This window comes from Gadus morhua, chromosome 8, assembly GCF_902167405.1.
Source record: "Gadus morhua chromosome 8, gadMor3.0, whole genome shotgun sequence".
Lineage (NCBI taxonomy): Eukaryota > Metazoa > Chordata > Actinopteri > Gadiformes > Gadidae > Gadus > Gadus morhua.
In genome coordinates this window covers 13,555,012-13,577,635 of record NC_044055.1, presented here as the reverse complement: position 1 = coordinate 13,577,635, position 22,624 = coordinate 13,555,012, and the positions used below count along the sequence as shown (strand labels likewise).

Here is a 22,624-nt window from a genome sequence, read left to right as displayed (position 1 = left end):
GAAAAATTCCAGGAACGCAATAACAGTCCACCAGTGGAGAGAGTTGATGAGGAAAAGTGCTGCTGGCTCCCTTCTGGTGTACATTTACGGGAACTTTGGAAGGACATAACGGAAGCACTCATCCACAAAGTCTAGGGGCTTGTTGAGGTCTACATTTAGAGTTGGTGATCATCAACATGGTGATCATGTTGAGATGATGTCAAATTGCCAACTGTCTTTTTCTGTTCAATGTTGTCTGTTTTTCAATGTATATATTGCGGCGACTCCTACGGGGGTCGCGCCCGTCTCAATGGTGATCAAGGAGCGGGGGGGGGTGCGACTGCCTTTTAAATTCCATTCAAAAAGCTTTATGCAGGCATGCAAACTAGTCACCTTTCGGCAAAATTCGCCGTTTTGAAGACAAAATTGACCACTTGTGTGATTCGTGGAGATCCGTTGAGAAAACATTTTTTTGGGGGGGGGGGGGGGGGGGGGGGGGGGGGGTCTGATGGCCTGCGTTCGAAGCCGCGCGGACATCCGACAGCGCGAGCGGAAAGTCGCCTACCATCTGAAACGGCCAAGCGTGAGCCCAGCGGAGCCTTTAAATGCCTCGTTTCCACCGAGCGTTTCCACCGCCGACAGTACCCTCATGGTAGGCCGGATGTCGATCGCCGCGGCAGCTACGTAAACATCCCGAAGGTGAACGACGAGAACTGATTCTGAAAACAAAAATAACAAAAATGGTCACGTAAATAAAACATACAAACGAACATAGCTTCGTCTCCCCGCGACCTAATATTATCTAAAACGTTCTCATCGATTCAGCCAATGAGAGTGCAATCGCGTTGCCATGGCAACACGAGGGTAAACAAATGATAAGGCACCACCACAGAAGTTAAGTAACGATCGCTGAAGGCTTCAATATCATGCAAGCACCTTGGTTTTCAGATATTCATTGGTAGTCAAGGCAGGGCCCTATTGTTATAAAGGCGGCCGCCTTAACCATACAGTGCTGGGGGAAACACTGGGAAACATAACAAGTCCGAGCAAAATAACTCACAAATTTAGACACATCCCTGTGTAATGATACCGACAGGAATCACAGAGAGTCCGAAACACACGGACGAGGAGGCGAAGGGAAATTGAACAAGTCAGAGAAAAAGTCGCTGGGAAAGGCGTGAACATTACACCGTCCCTGTGTCTGTGAAAGGACTCTGGAGGCGGGGCAATAGGTAGGAGTCAAACAGAAACACACATAAGAGTCTCACTCCACTCTCAGCCACCGTTGGCAAACTAGAAGCTTCAGCTCAGCTGCTCCATGTGCTCCTTGCTGGGGCAAGAGGCGGGGCAAGTGCCAACTACCGAGATAAAGATCGCACAAATGTACAACCAATCCCTGCAAGGACAACGACAGTTATCCTTGCAGGGATTGGTTGTAAATTTACAACCAATCCCTGCAAGGATAACGACAGTTAAAGTATAAAATAGGCATCACTGGAATTTTCTCATCATTGTTTGCTGACCTCTCAAGAAGAACAACCTGCTGCTACCATGGCAGAATCCTCGACCCAACCCACCACCGCAATGACAACTCCTGCCCCTGGTACTCGAGGCGATCCGCCGCAAGAAAATACAGACAACCTGGTAATGCATATGGCAATATCCTGACACTGCCCAAGCCATTTCATTTTTTCACCCCCTGAATGCCCGGGTTGCCTCCATACCCCCTTAAAGACCCCCCCCTAAACAACCCCCCCCAATTTTCTTTTTCTACTTCTGCCCCCCAAGCCGCACCGCATCCCCTTAACGAAACCCTCACCCCACCATATTTTTTAATTGAATATTCACCCCTTTAGGCACGGGTTTTCCTCCGACACCCCCTAAACCCCCCCCCCCCCTCCACAACCCCTAAAAGCCCCCCCCCCCCCCTCCATATCTTTTTTTTTTTAGTTTTCACCCCCTGAATGCACTGTTTGTCCCCCGATGCCCCCCGACACCCCCTAAAAGCCCCCCCTCCACATCCCCTAAAAGCCCCCCCCCACAATAATATTTTTTTCGTTTTCACTCCCTGAATGCGCTGTTTGTCCCCCGAGGCCCCCAGAAGCCCCCTTAACGACCCCAACCAAAAGACTTCGCTCCCTTTTTGTTCCAAATAATTTTCAGCCCCTGAAGGCAAGGGTTACCCCTTGATGACCCGTCAAAGCCCCCCCCCAGACACCCCCTAAACGACCCCCCCCCCTTTTTTTATTTTTTATAATTGTAATCCCCTTATGCACGGGCTGCCCCCCCCCCGTGCCCCCCGACACCCCCTAAACGACCCCCCCCCCTCATATTTTTTTTCATCCTTTTTTATCACTGCCTGAATGCGCTGTTTACCCCCCCGAGAGCCCAAGACACCCCCTAAAAGCCCCCCCCCCCCCCCCCCCCCCCCCCCCCCCCCCCCCCATATTTTTTCCTCCATTTTTTTCACCCCCTGAATGAACGGGTTGCCCCCCAAAGCCCCCAGACACCCCCTAAATTACCCCCCCCTCATATCATTTTTCTTAATTCCATTTCTACCACCTGAATTTGCCCCCCGATGCCCCTCGACAATCCAAAAACCACCCCCCCACCCACATTTTCTTTCTTTATTTCATTTTCACAACCTTAATTCACGGGTTGCCCTCCGGATGCCCAAACTATCAACATCTGTGCGTTCAGGGGAACGAAATCATTACAGATAAAGTGCTTGTGTGTTGATAAGCAATAGTTGGAAACACTTGCATTTCGGTAGTAAATGTAAAAAGGGTCGACCTATATGTTAAAGTCTATGTTGGGTCTAAACTAAAAGACCCAACATATATATTTTACAACATATATAAGACCCATTATATATTTTACTCTTTTTAACTTTAATTTCCACGGATGCACCAGAGATCAAGTTATTTGATTAAATAGGCCTAATCAAAGTGTATCTCATTGACTCAAAGTAAGGTTCACCATACAGACGGAACAAACTCTGTGGTTCAAGGTTGCATGTCAATGTCAAACCTCATTTCTAGTTAGTGAAATACTTGATACTTCTACTCTGCAAAACACACAAGGTGTAAAAAAGTATATAAAGCACCCGTATATGCATACACCCATGACTGCACATCCAGTTGTCACGGCAGCTGGGCTGATCTAATCCAAACCAGGTATCTTCATCTCTGCTCTGCTTGCAGGAAAACAAATATCCGTTAACCAGCACACCCACCGGTCTCTGTTTGATCATTAACAACGAGAACTTCCAGGATGGAACTAAAAGAAGAGGATCAGAGAAGGTCGCTGGTATGTGTTGGACAAGAGGAGAGCTACCTCAGCTCCTTGTTTTCTTGGTGCAGGGGTGTGTCCATGGAGGGCCCAGGATTCTAAAACTTAGAATTCACTCTCAGTTCAGTTTTAATTAGTTTCTCCTCATCACTTTGAAAAGGATGGGTGTTATGGTCTGGCGCCACTCTCAGGCCATCCCTCCTGCATTTAGATACACCACTGCCTTGTCATCAAAGGACTGCTCAATCACTCCCTTTTCTTCTATTTTCCCACAGAAAGCCTGGCCACCTTGTTCAGCTGGCTTGGCTTCCAGGTGCTGATGTGTAAGGACCAAACGGCGAGCGACATGGCCCAGGTCACGAAGCTGCTAGCGGACCTGAAGGACTTGCCGGGGCTAAAGAAGTGCAAGCTGGAGGAGTGGTCAGACGGCAGGTCCACCCCACTGAGCGTGCTCCCCCAGCACGGCGACGCCTTCGTCTGCTGCGTCCTAAGTCACGGCGCAGAGAAGGTAGTCTTGGGCGTCGACCGCAAGCCGCTGCCCATCAGCGACATCACCTGGGCTTTCAACAAAGAACACTGCCCGGCTCTGCTAGGGAAGCCGAAGGTGTTCTTCATCCAGGCCTGCCAGGGACATCGTCTCCAGACGGGATTGGTGATGGATGACCACCCTCTAGAGTGTGACGCCATCGATCTTGGGAGGCCCAAAGTGGAGGACGGTCTCCGAGTGGTCTCGATCCCGGGGGAGGCTGATATCCTGGTTGCCGTGGCCACGGTTGAGAAGTTCCAAGCGGTCAGACACCGAGAAAACGGCAGCTGGTTCATCCAGTCTCTGTGTGAGCAGCTCAGGGAGGGATGCCCCAGGTACTTCTACTCGTGAATATCAATAGTGCAACAAGGTATAGTAACATAGACACAGGACGAAAGATCTGCGCTGAAGATGAATGAAGTACCCCTACAGCACCCTTTAACTGAGACAATGTCCAATATTTTTAGTTGCATGTGTTTTGTTTCAGGGGTGAAGATATCATGCTGATCCTCCGCCGTGTAATCGATGACGTAAGCAAGAAAGAGGTCCTTCTAACGAACGGTGTGTCGATGAAGCAGACGCCTGAAGTAAAAATATGCACCCTGCGCCATGGACTCGTGTTCTCGCCGTCTTCCAGCTTGGCAAACAAAACAAGGGTGGCCAATGTATCTTCTGCACATTAGTTACCTTATCTTTGGTTCTGCCCATCCTTATTCAATCACACAACACAAAAATCGCTATTTAAAAAATGTGTCCTATTTATTTTTTATCTCTTTGATAGGCCTTACTGTGAACTGTTTGTTTAAAGTGCTGGAGAAGTAAACAATGCCACACCATTGCCACCTGTAACGGTGCTACTGCTCAGCTTGAACATTGAACAAGTTCTCTGTATCCAGATTGAATAAGTGGTCATGCATAAGAAACTTAATTAAAAGACACACAAAGACATACCGTGTGACTGTATGATTATGGTATATGCCTAATGAATACATGATGGTTAACATTATTGTCATGCCATGTCTCGCAGAACGGTTGGTTGGGTCGGACTTGAACCAGTGACATGGTCATGGGTCTGACGTAATACCACTAGACTATATGGACATGTGGACTGCTAGGGGTATTCAGACTATATTTTGAGAAATAAACGTCTTCCGTACATGGAGGTATAATGAGCTTGGTCTTAATTTTCAAATAAAATAAAATAATAATAATAATTGTTTGCATATTTTTTTACATAATTACATTGTTGGTCAAGGCAGGGCCCTATTGTTATTAAGGCGGCCGCCTTTACCTTACCGTGCTGGGGGAAACATTGGGAAACATAACAAGTCCGAGCAAAATAACGCACAAATTTAGACATGTCCCTATGGAATGATACCGACAGGATTCACCGAGAGTCCGAAACACACGGACGAGGAGGCGAAGGGAAATAGAACAAGTCAGAGAAAAAGTCGCTGGGAAAGGCATCAACATTACACCGTCCCTGTGTCTGAAAGGACTTTGGAGGCGGGGCAATAGGTAGGAGTCAAACAGAAACACAAATACGTGTCTCACTCCACTCTCAGCCCCCGTGGGGCAAACTAGAAGCTTCAGCTCAACAGCTCCATGTATCTCGCTACCAATCTACGTATCTACGTGCTTCTGCACGTGAAAGACAAGGACGAGGACGCAAAGGGACACAACGAGTCTGAGCACACGGAGGCAAAATACAACAAGTCTGAGCAAAAGGCCGCATGACTATTGTTGTGAACAGTATTACCAATGCATTATTTATCTTTATTTTTTGTACCTGATGGAAGCATGATTCCTTCCCCTCCAAGAGTTTTGTTCTTCGTTAATGCATAATAATTTTCAAATAAAATAAAATAATGATAATAATTGTATGTATATTTTTTTACATAGATACATTGTTAGTCAAGGCAGGGCCCTATTGTTATTAAGGCGCCCGCCTTAACCTTACCGTGCTGGGGGAAACACTGGGAAACATAACAAGTCCGAGCAAAATAACGCAAACATTTTGACATGTCCCTTTGGAATGATAACGACAGGATTCACTGAGAGTCTGAAACACACGGACGAGGAGGCGTAGGGAAATAGAACAAGTCAGAGAAAAAGTCGCTGGGAAAGGCGTCAACATTACACCGTCCCTGTGTCTGAAAGGACTTTGGCTGCGGGGCAATAGGTAGGAGTCACAACCTAGCATACATACGAGTATTTCTCCATTACTCTCAGCCACCATAGAGCCAAGTACCGAGATAAAGACAACACAAATTTACAACAAATCACCGACAGGATACACCTGTCGGTATCAAAGTGTCATGTTTCCGAAACACAAAGTATAAAAGAGGCATCACTGGGAATTTGTCTTCATTGTTTGCTGACCTCTCATGAAGAACAACCTCCTGCTACCTTGGCAGAATCTTCGACCCAACCCACCACCGCAATGACGACTCCTGTCCCAGGTACTCGAGGCGATCCGCCGCAGGAAAATATAGACACCCCGGTAATGTATAAGCGGTGGTTTATGGATTGTCAAGGAGCATCGGGGGAAAAATTCAGGGATCGGCCGCCGCCGCAAGAGGCGTCTCTTGCGGCGGCGGCGGCGTCTCTTGCGGCAGCGGCATCTCTTGCGGCCGCCGCTTCTTGCCGCCGCGCCTTGCGGCCGCCGTGTCTTGCAGCCAATCGGAAAAATCGGGGATCATCCGCCGCCGCAAGAGGCGTCTCTTGCAGCGGCGGCATCTCTTGCGGCCGCCGCGTCTTACCGCCGCCGCGTCTCTTGCAGCGGCGGCGGCGTCTCTTGCGGCAGCGGCAAGAAGCGGCGGTGGCAAGACGTGGCGGCGGCAAGATGCGGCGGCCGCAAGAGATGCCGCCGCCGCAAGAGATGCCGCCGCCGCAAGAGACGCCTCTTGCGGCGGCGGCATCTCTTGCGGCCGCCGCTTCTTGCCGCCGCGTCTTGCGGCCGCTCGGAAAAGTCGGGGATCGGCTGCCGCCTCTTGCGGCCGCTGCGTCTTGCCGCCGCCGCGTCTCTTGCAGTGGCGGCAGCATCTCTTGCGGCAGCGGCAAGACGCGGCGGCGGCAAGACGCGGCGGCGGCAAGACGCGGCGGCGGCAAGACGCGGCGGCCGCAAGAGTTGCCGCCTCTTGCGGCGGCGGCATCTCTTGCGGCCGCCTCTTCTTGCCGCCGCTTCTTGCCGCCGCGTCTTGCGGCCGCCACGTCTCTTGCGGCGGCGGCGTCTCTTGCGGCAGCGGCAAGACGCGCGGCGGCAAGATGCGGCGGCCGAAAGACGCGGCAGCCGCAAGAGATGCCGCCGCCGCAAGAGACGCCGCCGCCTCCGCCGCAAGAGACGCCGCTGCAGTAGAATCCACCGCCGCAAGAGACGCCAGACTCCGCCGCCGCCGCAAGAGACCCCACCGCACGAGACGCGCCGGCGGCGGCTTCTAGCTTGCCTCACGGCTGAGAGTAGAATGAGACCCGTATGTGTGTTTCTGTTTGATTCCTACCGATTGCCCCGCCTCCAAAGTCCTTTCACAGACACAGGTACGGTGTAATGTTGACCCAGCGTGTTTTTGTTTTTTTTCACCATGGCAGAATCCTCGACCCAACCCACCACCGCAATGACAACTCCTGCCCCTGGTACTCGAGGCGATCCACCGCAAGAAAATACAGAGAACCTGGTAATGCATATTGCAATATCCTGACACTGCCCAAGCCATTTCATTTTTTCACCCCCCCCCCCCGTCAACAATTCAGCGCAGGGGGGCCCCATCAGTACCTCTTGTATAGGGGCCCAGGACTTGGTGCAACGGCCCTGCTTTCAGGGGAACGAAACCATTACAGATAAAGTGCTTGTGTGTTGATAAGCAATAGTTGGAAACACTTGGTGGGATAAAATAGTAAATTTGACTCCACCGTTGGTTGCATTTCGGTAGTAAATGTAAAAAGGGTCGACCTATATGTTAAAGTTTATGTTGGGTCTAAACTAAAAGTGTGTTTAGATATTTTACTCTTTTTAACTTTAATTTCCACGGATGCACCAGAGATCAAAAGGACGGTAATGTTTTATCGTGTTGTTCAATTTCACAGAGTCTTTCTTCACAGAGTCATGGACACTATACCAAATCAGAATGTTGTCAATCCATGTCAGTCAACACTGAAATGACTTTTGGTCAAGTGAAAACACATCACACTGATTCAAGTTATTTGATTAAATAGGCCTAATCAAAGTGTATCTCATTGACTCAAAGTAAGGTTCACCATACAGACGGAACAAACTCTGTGGTTCAAGGTTGCATGTCAATGTCAAACCTCATTTCTAGTTACTGAAATACTTGATACTTCTACTCTGCAAAACACACAAGGTGTAAAAAAGAATATAAAGCACCCGTATATGCATACACCCATGACTGCACATCCAGTTGTCACGGCAGCTGGGCTGATCTAATCTAAACCAGGTATCTTCATCTCTGTTCTGCTTGCAGGAAAACAAATATCCGTTAACCAGCAAACCCACCGGTCTCTGTTTGATCATTAACAACGAGAACTTCCAGGATGGAACTAATAGAAGAGGAACAGAGAAGGACGCTGGTAGGTGTTAGACAAGAGGAGAGCTACCTCAGCTCCTTGTTTTCTTGTTGCAGGGGTGTGTCCATGGAGGGCCCAGGATTCTAAAACTCAGAATTCACTCTCAGTTCAGTTTTAATTTGTTTCTCCTCATCACTTTGAAAAGGATGGGTGTTATTAACCTGACCAACGACACGGACAACGGAGAACGATGTATCCACAGGTCTTTTACTCATGCATTCACAGAACATAGGAAATGCATAATGCCAGTGTCACTTTATAGCAGAGCCCCGCCTGGTGGTACAACAGAGAACTACTATCCTGAACATTACAACACTCCTCCCCCACTAAATTCCAACATTCTCCGAATACAAATCAACTTGTTAATTCAAGCTAAGTTAGTGTCATTGTCTTTTACTCCTTAACTTTAACAACAATTATTTTAGGCGTATACACTTACGACTAGCACAGGCAAATCAATTCAGCACATACAGTCATTAACTATAAATCAGTCTGTCCGGTGGTTTTCGAGCACGCTGTGACCTGCGCACTATCTCCGGGTCTGTAGCTGGCAATGCTGGAGTAGGCGGTTGGGGAGGTTCAGGTGGCGAGGTCACAGGAGGTGTCGGTGAGTCCATAGTCAACTGGCCTTCCTCTCCAAAAGGAGAGGAAGGCCAGACTCTTGGCCTTCCTCTCAGACTCTTGGAGACCCCCCTTCCTTCAAAGGCTTCGCGCCGTGGAAGGGGGAGACCCCCCTTCCACGGCGCGAAGCCTTTGAAAAAATAATGATTAAATGGTACATTCTGAGGCCATCTTAGAGAGAAATTCTAGCTCTTGTGGTCATCCTGAAAAACTAAAATACTATCAACTTTTGGTAGACTTGTACAACTTTACCCTGTAAATAAACACGACAAATTTCAAAAATATTGGCTAAACTTTTATTAAGTAGGACAAATCACAACAGCAGCCGTCTGTTCCTGAGACTGCCCCAACGGCTCACTGCCTTGTCAAAATCAAATTGATCAATTGCAGGCCCCTCAATACTGATCCTGAGGAGGTGGTTCAGGGCAGCGTTAGTCATGGTAGACCTCCTGTGCCATGCCTCTATGGAACAAGTTTTGGTGCTCTAGAGTCAATAATGGCGACGCTATAGAAATGTTACTATTGTTGTCGTTTTCAGTTTTGCACTTTGCAGACGGTCCCTAAGCTCGCGGCTGAAAGCCCACTGCTCGTAGAAGCCAATGCAATTCAGTTTTGCACTTTGCAGACGGTCCCTAAACTCGCGTCTGAAAGCCGACTGCTCGTAGAAGCCAATGCAATTCACCGTTGGCTAAAGACGGCTTGTTTGGATGAAAACTATGTTGTAGCTGGTTCTCTGGGTTACTAAACTTTTATTGGGCTAATTCGGCCGTGCAGCTGCCAATTCGTTCCCTGCTACGGGTTCCCTGGTAACAGGGAACCCCGTTCGACTGTTCGACTGTTCGTTTTGCTCTCGCAAAACTCTTGATCAACACTCAGCATTTGTTTATTTCTGTCGTTCATTGAAACCGCTTTGTGCAGAGAGAACTGGAATGGTCTTGTATACTTGCTTAGCATCTTAGCGCCTAGACCAAAAACCCATTCAAATACATAGTAGCTAGCTAGCTAGCTGCTAATAACTTTAACGTTAGCATGTCGACTCGGTCTGGGAAACTCCAATTCGGATCGGAATATTTTTGGAGTAATTATAAGTTATTTGAGGATCAGACACATTGTCAGGTGGTGGTGTTGGGATATTTTCGCGGAGAAAAGATCGTTTTGAGAAATAGTGTATGTTGTACAGCAGCATGTAAGTACAGATCCAAGTCTGACAGGTTCAGTCGGCATTTCGGTAGGATGGCGCACGCCGGGAGTATCGGGGCGCAGCGCCCCTGTTCCCTTGTTTAGAAAAAACCCTGCTGATGAACTCTGGGCTGATGTCATGACGTAGGCGGACGTGATCTTGATGTCTGCGGAACACTCGTCCATCCGTTAGCTCAACCACAAATGAGAGAGGACCTCTCTGGGTGGAAAGGGGCTGTGCGAACATGGCGAATTCCATTCTGTTCCATGAACTCACCAAACAGCTCACTGGTGAACGATGGACCATTATCCGTGACCACCGTATCAGGCAGCCCATGAACTGCGAATATTTGTCTGAGCTTGTCTATGGTTTTGGGGGCTGTTATGTTGCTCATGATGTGCGCTTCTATCCACTTGGAGTGGGCATCCACCATGATGAGAAACATCTCCCCCATGAACGGGCCAGCAAAATCCAGATGTAGTCTAGACCAGGGGTGGACTGGCCACTCCCAGGGATGCAAAGGGGCTGGTGGTGACAGGTGCTGATTTAACTGACATTGTGTGCAGGACTTCACCTTGTTCTCCAGGTCTAAATCCATCTTTGGCCACCAGACATAGGACCTTGCCAGGCTCTTCATTCGTGATACCCCCGGATGGGCCTCATGTATCTCCTCCACAATCTGTGAGCGACCTGGGGGAGGGACGACTACCCTTGCACCCCAGAAAATGCCCCCATCCTGTAGGCTGAGTTCAGTCTTGCGTCTGTAATAAGTCTGCAGGTCCTCACTGTCAACCACACTGGGCCAACCCTGTAGAAGGTAACTCTTTACTTTGGCCAGCACTGGGTCTCTCTCTGTCCACTGCTTGACCTGGGCTGCCTTTACAGGTGTCTGTGACAACTTCTCTAACGAAAAAACAGTCTCTGGAGGCACATACGTTGAGACCGGTGTCTCAGGCAATGGCAGGCGACTCAATGCATCAGCATTGGCATTGTTCTTCCCTGCTCTGTACACAATGCTGTATTGGTAGGCTGACAAGATAAGTGCCCAGCGTTGGATTCTTGCTGACGCTAGCGGCGGAATGCCGCGTGTTTCACTGAACAGGCTCATCAATGGCTTATGGTCGGTATAGATCTTGAAAACCCGGCCATACAAATACTGATGGAACCTCTTTACGGCAAAAACAATGGCTAGACCCTCTTTGTCCAACTGTGAGTAACCCTTCTCTGCAGCCGTTAATGTTCTTGATGCAAAACCAACAGGTTTCTCTGATCCATTTTTCATGACATGGGAGAGGACTGCCCCCACTCCATAGGGCGAGGAATCACACGAAAGCACAATGTCTTTTTCTGGATCATAATGCACTAGCAGCTTTGCTGAATGAAGGAGTTCTTTTACCTCTTTAAACGCTTGCTCCTGCTCTACACACCACTGCCACTTGGTGTCATTGTGCAGCAGCTTATACAGTGGGGCTAACACCTTCGATAAATCCTGCAGGAATTTCCCATAGTAATTCAACATACCCAGGAATGAGCGGAGTTCTGTGACGTTCTTAGGGCTTGGAGCTTCCTTGATAGCCCTCACTTTGTCTTCCACTGGACGGAGCCCCTCTGCGGTGATGGTATGTCCCAGGTAAGTCACCCGTTCTGCCATAAACACACATTTTTCCCTTCTCAAGCGCAGCCCCGCGTCTGAGAGTCTCTTGAGCACCTGCTCTAAGTTTTCCAAGTGCTTAGCCTCAGTAGCCCCTGTGATTAATATGTCATCTAGGTACACGGCTACATGTGGAATCCCTTGCAATAGTGTGTCCATCGTCCTTTGGAAAATGGCCGGGCTGGATGCCACTCCGAACACCAGGCAGTTGTACTTGAATAATCCTTTGTGGGTATTTATGGTGACATACTGTTTTGAATCCTCATCTAGAAGTAGTGTGGTAGAAATTAGTGAGTATATTCTATGGTAAACCATGATTATTAATAGGTTTTATATTTTTAATTGTGGAAACCACAAGATGCTTGCAGAGTCTGGGTTCAGAGCAGATGGTAGGTGCACAGGAATGTATAGGGAACTGGGGGGAAGCTAAGTTGGTCTCAGCCCTTTCAGCCTTGGGTCAAGCTAAAGTTGACCTCAGCCCTTTCAGCTTTGGGTCATCTTGGTTAATGAGGTTGATCCATGCAGACCTCAGAACTGGGCAGTTGATAACATGCTGGGACGAAGATTGACGGGCGGAAACCCCGTTGTGACTCCATTGTAAACAAAGAAATTCCTATACTTGTATAAAGTGAGGCTGCAGCCCAATGTTGGGCCAGTGACTCTGCAGACCCAGGCTGTTGTCGTTGTTGTTTTTCTGCACGATAAAGTATTTTGTCAATTCTTGCTCCGGACCCCTCGTTTTATTTTACTCTCTCTCTCTTAAATTAGTCTAAGTGTTTTATATCTCGTTAATCTACGACAGTAGCTGCTGGTAAGCATGGCTCATATCCAGCTTGGTGAACAGCTTACCTCCAGCCAGAGTTGCAAACAGGTCATCCACCCGTGGCAACGGATACTCTATCAGCTTTGAGACTTGATTCACGGTCAGCTTGTAGTCTCCACAAATCCTTGCGGTTCCATCTGCTTTCAAAACAGGAACAATGGGCGCTGCCGCTGCCCACCTTGAAAACTGGACAGGCTCCACAATGCCCATCCCCTGCAAACGTTCCAGCTCTTCCTCTACTTTGCTTTTCATTGCATAGAGGACCACTCTGGGCTTAAAGAAACGCGGCGCTGCAGAATGTCCTCTGTAGTGTGAGCATACTTAATCTCATGCCTATCCAGCTTGATTTTGCGAAGCCAGTCACGACCCAATAAACTAGGTCCCCCACCCTTGGCTATTACAAATCTGCCTTGAGCCCTCTGACCTCCAACTGAAATGCTCACATCTAACACCCCCAAATGAGGCATAGCCTGACCTGTATATGTCCTCAGTCTGAGCGTTGATGGCTTAATAGGAGGTGGCTTGTTTCCCCATGTCCTCTTGTAGGTCTCCTCGCTTATGACCGATGCCGTAGCCCCAGAATCAATTTCAAACATTATGTCCTTTCCTTCAACAATCACGGTTGCATAATAGGGCCAGACGGTTCCTCATTGGTATCCACAGCGAACATGTTGAAGGCACAAGCTGCCTCTCCTTCATCTCCCTCAAGATAATGTGTGGGCGCTTGATTCTGCTGGGCTTTCCATTTTTCATTCTTTCCCCTATTTTCCACGCTCCTGCATTTTTTAGCTAAGTGCCCCTGTTACGAATCAGCTTTGGGTCACACCGGACCGAGTAACACAGACTGAAAGTCACGTTGAAACAGACGATTTATTGAGTGGACGCTGCCTTACACATGGCGGGACGGTTATTAAATCAACGAAAGGAAAGATAACAAAACAGAAAGGAAACCCTAACTAACCCTAACTCTGGGGGACCCAACTTGTCCTACACCGAAAGCAAAAGGGAATGTGAATTAGCCGGGACCTATGCCTACTCCAACCTAACTTAAAACGTGAAAACAACCATCTCCTAACCAACAACGTATAAGGTGAAATGAAAGCAATAATGTTCCCACATGGGAAAAGACGGCGCTGGACCGTAAATTAACTTAGCACAAGCGACAACAATTCACACATGAACGATCGGTTGCGCGCGGGACCAGGAACACATCCCCCGCCCTTGCAGTCTGGGCTGGGCGGTCTTTATAGGCGACGTCAGGCGACGGCGGGAACAACCAGCCTATAGGAGGAAAGGAAAAACAGAACAGCGCAGCTGCGCAAAATCTCATATTTGTCCGTATAGGAACGTAAAGCACACACCCACACATGCGCACATACACAGATGAACTTACAGACATACACGTACACACACATTATGTGTGTGAACGTAACACCCCCACCCTTAAGAAAATAAATTGGGGGTTAAGTTTGTAAAATCAAGCTGAATATTTAGAAAAATACAACTATACACAAATGTATATAACATTTCATTTTTTTTTTCAAAACAGAAAACATCTTAACAAACAATTTATTTACACTAATCCAGACGCTAAACCCTAGAAAGGGCGTCTGCCACCACATTATCGCGCCCTCTAATGTGTCGAATCTCGAGGTTGTGCCCCTGCAGAATCAAACTCCATCGCATTAAACGCTGGTTGTTGTTGCGCATGCGGTCGAGGAAGACCAGAGGGTTGTGGTCAGTGAAGACCAGCACAGGACGTACAGCACCCCCAACATATACCTCGAAATGTTGGACGGCCAACACGAGCGCAAGGGCTTCCTTCTCTATTGTTGAGTAAGCACGCTGGTGTAAATTAAACTTTCGCGAAAAGAAACACACGGGATGTTCAAACCCTTCCTCGTCCTGCTGCATGAGAACAGCTCCTGCTCCCAAATCACTGGCATCGACAGCGATAGAAAAAGGCAAATTAAAGTTAGGAGCGGAAAGAACGGGCGCAGTGGTCAACAAAGCCTTAACAGACTCGAAGGCGCCTTGACTCCGTGGAGTCCACTTGAAAACCACCTTCGGGCTGAGCAAGTCAGTGAGGGGAGAGGCAACTGCAGAAAAGTTCTTACAGAAAGAACGGTAATAGCCTACCATGCCGAGAAAACGGCGCAGTTCACGACGAGTGGTAGGAGGAGGGTAGTCCAGGATGGCCTCGACCTTGGACTGGACAGGACGCACTTGCCCGCGACCCATGACTTTCCCCAGATAGGTGACCGTAGCCTGACCGAACTCGCATTTAGCGAGGTTGACCGTGAGGTTCGCGTCAGAGAGCCTGCGGAACACAGTGGAAAGGTGTGCAAGATGTGCAGGCCAGGTGGGGCTGTAAATCAGCAGGTCGTCTATATAGGCCTCGCAGTTGGGTACGCCCTCGAGGACACCGTTGATGAGCCTCTGAAATGTTGCCGGGGCATTGCGGAGTCCGAAGGGCATTACCGTGTACTGAAGGAAGTTGTCTGGCGTCACAAAAGCTGAGATTTCTTTAGCACGGGGTGACAAGGGAATCTGCCAGTAGCCCTTAAGTAAATCAATTTTGCTTACAAACACAGCAGAGCCAAGGCGGTCAACACAATCATCAATGCGGGGCAACGGGAAACTATCGGGTTTTGTAACGGCATTTACCTTTCGAAAATCGGTACAAAACCGCACTGAGCCATCGCTCTTGGGCACCAGCAAGCACGGCGAGCTCCATGGGCTACAACTTGCTTCAGCAATGCCGTGATCCTTCATGAACTTCACCTCGCCCTGCAACAAAACCCTTTTTTGAGGATTAGCGCGATAGGGATGCTGTTTAATTGGGTCAGAGGTACCAACATCGATGTCATGTACCGCCGCAGTAGTCTGGCGTGGCACATCGGGAAACAGATCCTTATTTTCGTTAAACAGACAAATTAAATCGTCACGTTGTGATTCACTCAAACCTACAAAAAATGAATTAAGGTCACTGAGGACCTGAGAATTCTTCATTCTTCCTTCAATAATTTCCACTGACGGAAGGCGACCCTCGTCTTCCAACGTGGAAGCGACCGCGAGCGACGCAACGACTTCAGCGCAGCGCGGAGATTCTAATTCGGGAGCTGCTGAGCTTCCCTCACGACCACGGTACGACTTCAAACGATTTACATGACATAAAGTCGTCTTTCTCCTGCGATCAGGAGTAGAGAGTACGTAGTTGAGATCACCTACACGTCGTTCGATGCGATAAGGACCGCTGTAGCGGGCCTGCAGAGCAGAGCCCATTAAAGGTATTAACACAAGCACCTCATCACCAGGTTGGAAAGTACGAGAGACCGACTTCTCATCGTATCTCCTCTTCATTCGCTGTTGGCAGGCCCCCAGATTTGCTCTGGCCAGCTGGCAAGCACGACCGAGCCGGGAGCGCATTTTCGAAACGTAATCAGAGAGACCGTCGTACGTTTTCGGCTCCGACAGCCACGACTCTTTTAGCAGCTTCTGCGGCCCGCGAACAGTGTGTCCGAAAACAAGCTCTGCAGGACTAAACCCCAGACTCTCCTGCACTACCTCACGCACGGCAAAAAGAGCGAGCGGTACCCCCTCATCCCAATCACGCTCGAACTCGAGGCAGAACGTCTTTAACATATTCTTGAGCGTTAGGTGGAATCTCTCGAGTGCGCCTTGGCTTTGGGGGTGATAGGCGCTGGATTTTACGTGTTTGATGGAGAGCTGTCGCATAGCCTCAGCAAACACATGGGACATGAAGTTAGTGCCACGGTCCGTCTGAACGAGTCTTCGGGAGACCGAAGAGGGAAAAAAAACCCAGCAGGGCCTTGATGATGACAGGAGCCGTGATTCTACGCAGTGGAATTGCCTCGGGAAAACGGGTTAGACTACACATGATGGTCAACAACCACTGGTTACCAGATTTCGTTTTAGGCAACTGGCCGACACAGTCCAGAATTACGTGCTCGAAAGGCTCCGACGCAACAGGAATTGGTTGCAACGGCGCAGGTGGAATGACCTGATTAGGTTCACCTGTGATTTGGCACGGATGACATGTTTTACAATATCTAACCACGTCTCGTTTAAGACCTGGCCAGAAGAAATGGCGTAAAATTCGGTCAGTTGTTTTATTTACGCCGAGATGACCCGCGAAGTGATGGTCATGAGCGAGACTCAGAACTTCATCACGGAAGGACGCAGGGATAACGATCTGATACAGAACTCTCCACTCATCTTGCGCTGAGGCAGTAAGAGGCCTCCACTTGCGCATTAAGACTCCATCTCTAAGGAAATAGCCATGAGGCGACTGCTCAATGTCCTCATCGGACCTAACTTCAGAAAATAGCGTCGCAAGAGAGGGGTCATTTTTCTGTTCCTTGCTAAGCAGATCTCGGTCCACAGACAGTTTAGGAACAGCAGCATGGGACGACAGCGACTCAGCAGTCTGAGTGACAATACTATCGTGAATGAGTGAGGGTCGAGCCATAAAGGAATCGCTAAGATCGATAATCGCATTGCGTTGCTCCTGAATAGCAGTCGCTTTCACGTCTCTCGCCATGGCACGCGTAACGACGCTAGATGCGAAAACCTCAGGGAAATTAACGGAAAGGTCATCACACGTTAATGTTTTCGGGGATACATGAGACACGATAGGGCCAGGTAAAACTTTGCCCCCACAGACATCGTTACCGAGCAGCATGGCTACACCTGCGATAGGCAGAGAGGGACGTATACCCACGGTAACGGTGCCAGTAACCAGGTCCGATTGGAGGGAAATCTCATGCAGAGGGACATTAACGAAACCCATTTCGAAACCACGCACAAGAACGCTGCAGCCGGTAGACGTCATGTCGCAGAAAGGCAACACATTTTCTAGTAGGAAGCTTTGTGAAGCCCCAGTATCACGCAAGATTTTAATCGGTACGCGCACACTAGGGTTACCGGGTAGGGACACAAAACCGTCCATTATGAAAGGCGCAAAACAGGGATTTCCACCATCGAGGTCTTCCTGAGAAAGAGGCGGTTTAGCTACACACAATCCGACCTCTGTGTTAAGCAAAGCTGCCCTGTTCTTGTTCCTCAATTTAAAACACTCCGAAACAACGTGACCCTGCTTTTTACAATAACCGCAGGTCGGGCTGGTAGGTTTAAATACCGACGCACGAGGTGAAAACTGGGAGGAATCAGGCACGGCTTGTTTCGTAGTCCTAAACACAGTTGGATGGCTGGAAATGTTTGGTGGGGGTTTAGAAACAGAGGGGAGACGCTTGTGCGTAAGCACATACTCGTCAGCGAGCACCGATGCACCAGCCGGCGTAACCTCCTTATGCTCACTAATATGAATCGCGACTGATGTTGGCAGGCAATTCTTAAAGTCCTCCAGAATAATAAGATCCCGAAGAGCTTGGAAGGTTGTCACTCCCTGCGAGTTTAACCAGCGATCGCAGAGCATTTCCTTCTCTCGAACGAACTCTACGTACGAGAGCGTCCCTGGGCTTTGATAGCCACGGAACTTCTGCCGATATGCCTCTGGCACCAGGGAATACATACGCAGAACAGCCTGCTTGACCTTCTCATAGTCCGCTGCATCTTCAAGAGGCAGCGCAGAGTAAGCCTCCTGCGCCTTCCCTTTAAAAACGCACTGGAGCGTCATGGTCCAAACCTCCCTAGGCCATTTGAGGGTCGTAGCTACCCGCTCGAAATGCGCAAAGAATTTGTCAACCTCATCCTCACGAAAAGGTGGAACGAGACGGATATTACGGGTAACGTCAAATTGTCCCGACTTAGAGTGGATATCAGCCTCACGAGCCTGGAGATCCATTTCTTTAAGCCGCAAAGCTTGATTAAATTCGAGTTCCTTCAGACGTAACTCGTGCTCTCTATCCCTAATATTCTTCTCTCGCTCCCACTCAAGTTCCATTTCTCTCAACTGCAGACGTTTTAACTCCACTGAAACTTCACTAGGGGAGAAGGGCTGAACTTTACCTCGTGTAGGTGACGTAGGTTCGTCCACAGGCACTTTCCCAAACACCCCACGGTCCCGCAGGTGATTGATGAGCCCCTCATGGAGCTCAGCCTTGGAAGGGCTACCACTGACTTGAAACTTGTAGTGGCCAGCAACCGTAACAAGGTCATCACGCGTAATTGAAAAAAGAGCCTCCTCCGTAGGAGCGAGGGTAAACGCGTGTAAATCAAACATAACTGCGAGGAAGAAAAAAAACCGAACCACTAACAAGGAAAAACGCGTAATTGGGAACAGAGCCTCCTCCGTAGGAGCAGGGTAAACGCGTGTTGCGAGGAAATAACCCGATCGCAAACAAAGGGTGAAAATGCGTAATTGAAACAGAGCCTCCTCCGTAGGAGCGAGGGTAAACGCGTGTTGCGAGGAAATAACCCGATCGCAAACAAAGGGTGACCACAGCACACTAAATGTGCACAATGCACAGTGCGACCACCACAAAAGAAAGATTTTCCCTACAGGAAAATCGGATCGTTCAAAACTCACAAATGGTTCAAAGACCGGCTACGAGCCCCCATTATGTTACGAATCAGCTCTGGGTCACACCGGACCGAGTAACACAGACTGAAAGTCACGTTGAAACAGACGATTTATTGAGTGGACGCTGCCTTACACATGGCGGGACGGTTATTAAATCAACGAAAGGAAAGATAACAAAACAGAAAGGAAACCCTAACTAACCCTAACTCTGGGGGACCCAACTTGTCCTACACCGAAAGCAAAAGGGAATGTGAATTAGCCGGGACCTATGCCTACTCTGCTCCAACCTAACTTAAAACGTGAAAACAACCATCTCCTAACCAACAACGTATAAGGTGAAATGAAAGCAATAATGTTCCCACATGGGAAAAGACGGCGCTGGACCGTAAATTAACTTAGCACAAGCGACAACAATTCACACATGAACGATCGGTTGCGCGCGGGACGAGGAACAAATCCCCCGCCCTTGCATTCTGGGCTGGGCGGTCTTTATAGGCGACGTCAGGCGACGGCGGGAACAACCAGCCTATAGGAGGAAAGGAAAAACAGAACAGCGCAGCTGCGCAAAATCTCATATTTGTCCGTATAGGAACGTAAAGCACACACCCACACATGCGCACATACACAGATGAACTTACAGACATACACGTACACACACATTATGTGTGTGAACGTAACAGCCCCTTTTTATTACAGGTATGACACACTGCTTCAAGAAATGTACAATCATTTGCATAGTGTGCCCCTCCACACCTAAAACATTCCACTCTCCTTGCTGGTTTTACAGCCTCTCTCTTTACATGGTGTACAGCCTGTGATGGCGCTCCTATCTGACAACTTTGGATGTCTTTGACATTACTTGCCGCCATTTCCATTCCTTGCGACATTTCTAGTGCCTTTTTAAAAGTCAATGGTGGCGTTTCCGCCAGCAAACGGCGCTGAATGGAGTCATTATTTATTCCACACACTAATCTGTCACGGAGCATGTCATCTAAATATGCCCCAAACTCACAATGTTCTGAAAGCTGACGCAATTCTGCCACAAGCTACAGACTGACCCGACTTCCTGAACTGGTTGTGGAATTTGAAGCGCTGGACAATTTCCGATGGCCTTGGATTGTGGTGGTTCCCAACGAGCCTGACTAGATCCGCATATGGAACTTCCCCCGGTTTCCTCGTGTGGTTAAGTTCCTTATCAGTCTGTAAGTCCTTGCTCCACACACACTCAGGAGAATGGAGTGCTGTTTAGGCTCCTCTGTTACTCCATTAGCAGCGAAAAAGTGTCCCAGCCTTTCCTCATACTCCGTCCAGTCTTCGTTCCCCTCTACGAATTCCCCGATCGTTCCAAACGTAGCCATCTGAACGCGAGGCTCTCCTACCGCTATCTGTTGATTCCCGTCTTCCAGCTCGTCTTCACTGGCTTCACTCATGAAGATAACGCAGGCTGGCTTGCACACTTTTTCCCCTTTCTTTTCCTTTTTCAAACAAAAACGGAATGTAAAAAAAAACTCTTCCAATTTATCCTCATCGCCAAAAATGTAGTAACCTGACCAACAACACGGACAACGGAGAACGATGTATCCACAGGTCTTTTACTCGTGCATTCACAGAACAGAGGAAATGCATAATGCCAGTGTCACTTTATAGCAGAGCCCCGCCTGGTGGTACAACAGAGAACTACTATCCTAAACATTACAACAGTTATGGTCTGGCGCCACTCTCAGGCCATCCCTCCTGCATTTAGATACACCACTGCCTTGTCATCAAAGGACTGCTCAATCACTCCCTTTTCTTCTATTTTCCCACAGGAAGCCTGGCCACCGTGGTCAGCTGGCTTGGCTTCCAGGTGCTGATGTGTATGGACAAAACGGCGAGCGACATGGCCCAGGTCACGAAGCTGCTAGCGGACCTGAAGGACTTGCCGGGGCTGCAGAAGTGCAAGCCGGAGGAGTGGTCCGACGGCAGGTCCACCCCACTGAGCGTGCTCCCCCAGCACGGCGACGCCTTCGTCTGCTGCGTCCTGAGTCACGGCGCAGAGAAGGTAGTCTTGGGCGTCGACCGCAAGCCGCTGCCCATCAGCGACATCACCTGGGCTTTCAACAAAGAACACTGCCCGGCTCTGCTAGGGAAGCCGAAGATGTTCTTCATCCAGGCCTGCCAGGGACATCGTCTCCAGACGGGATTGGTGATGGATGACCACCCTCTAGAGTGTGACGCTATCGATCTTGGGAGGCCCAAAGTGGAGGACGGTCTCCGAGTGGTCTCGATCCCGGGGGAGGCTGATATCCTGGTTGCCGTGGCCACGGTTGAGAAGTTCCAAGTGGTCAGACACAGAGAAAATGGCAGCTGGTTCATCCAGTCTCTGTGTGAGCAGCTCAGGGAGGGATGCCCCAGGTACTTCTGCTTGTGAATATCAATAGTGCAACAAGGTATAGTAACATAGACACAGGACGAAAGATCTGCCCTGAAGATGAATGAAGTACCCATACAGCACCCTTTAACTGAGACAATTTCCAATATTTTTAGTTGCATGTGTTTCGTTTCAGGGGTGAAGATATCATGCTGATCCTCCGCCGTGTAATCGATGACGTAAACAAGAAAGAGGTCCTTCTAACGAACGGTGTGTCGATGAAGCAGACGCCTGAAGTAAAAATATGGACCCTGCGCCATGGACTCGTGTTCTCGCCGTCTTCCAGCTGGGAATACAAAACAAGGGTGGCCAATGTATCTTCTGCACATTAGTTACCTTATCTTTGGTTCTGCCCATCCTTATTCAATCACACAACACACACCTCACTATTTAAAAAATGTGGCCTATTTATTTTTTATCTCTTTGATAGGCCTTACAGTGAACTGTTTGTTTAAAGTGCTGGATAAGTAAACAATGCCACACCATTGCCACCTGTAACGGTGCTACTGCTCAGCTTGAACATTCCGGCAAATTCTCTGTATCCAGATTGAATAAGTGGTCATGCATAAGAAACATACAAGATTACAAAAATGTAGCATACAAATCTGTATTTAGTTCTTAACAATTATTGATCCTGTTTATTTTCTATGTCGCCTTTTCATTGCGCTTTTATGACACTTAATTAAAAGACACACAAAGACATACCGTATGACTGTATGATTATGGTATTGGCCTAATGAATACATGATGGTTAACATTATTGTCATGCCATGTCTCGCAGAACGGTTGGTTGGGTCGGACTTGAACCAGTGACATGGTCATGAGTCTGACGTAATACCACTAGACTATATGGACATGTGGACTGCAAGGGGTAGATCCGACTATATTTTGAGAAATAAACGTCTTCCGTACGTGGAGGTATAATGAGCTTGGTCGGTTTGGTATACTATATATGGATACACAATATATATCTCGATATATTTTGAATCTCCTCTAGAGCACATCATAAATGCTCGATTCAACCATGTCTGGCATAATGTTACGTCAGTAATAATTC

The 22,624-nt window shown here is 48.7% G+C and overlaps 1 protein-coding gene across 1 annotated transcript; it reads left to right on the top strand.

Annotated features, from left to right (window-relative positions):
• Positions 1-4,953: 4,953 nt before the first annotated feature.
• LOC115548647 (caspase-8-like) lies at positions 4,954-21,899 on the top strand. The gene is made up of 7 exons (XM_030363417.1): positions 4,954-4,959; positions 5,381-5,511; positions 6,415-6,604; positions 6,830-7,108; positions 8,248-8,380; positions 20,966-21,551; positions 21,704-21,899. The coding sequence occupies exons 1-7, from the start codon at positions 4,954-4,956 to the stop codon at positions 21,897-21,899; spliced, it is 1,521 nt and encodes a 506-aa protein (XP_030219277.1).
• The last annotated feature ends 725 nt before the right edge of the window (positions 21,900-22,624 follow it).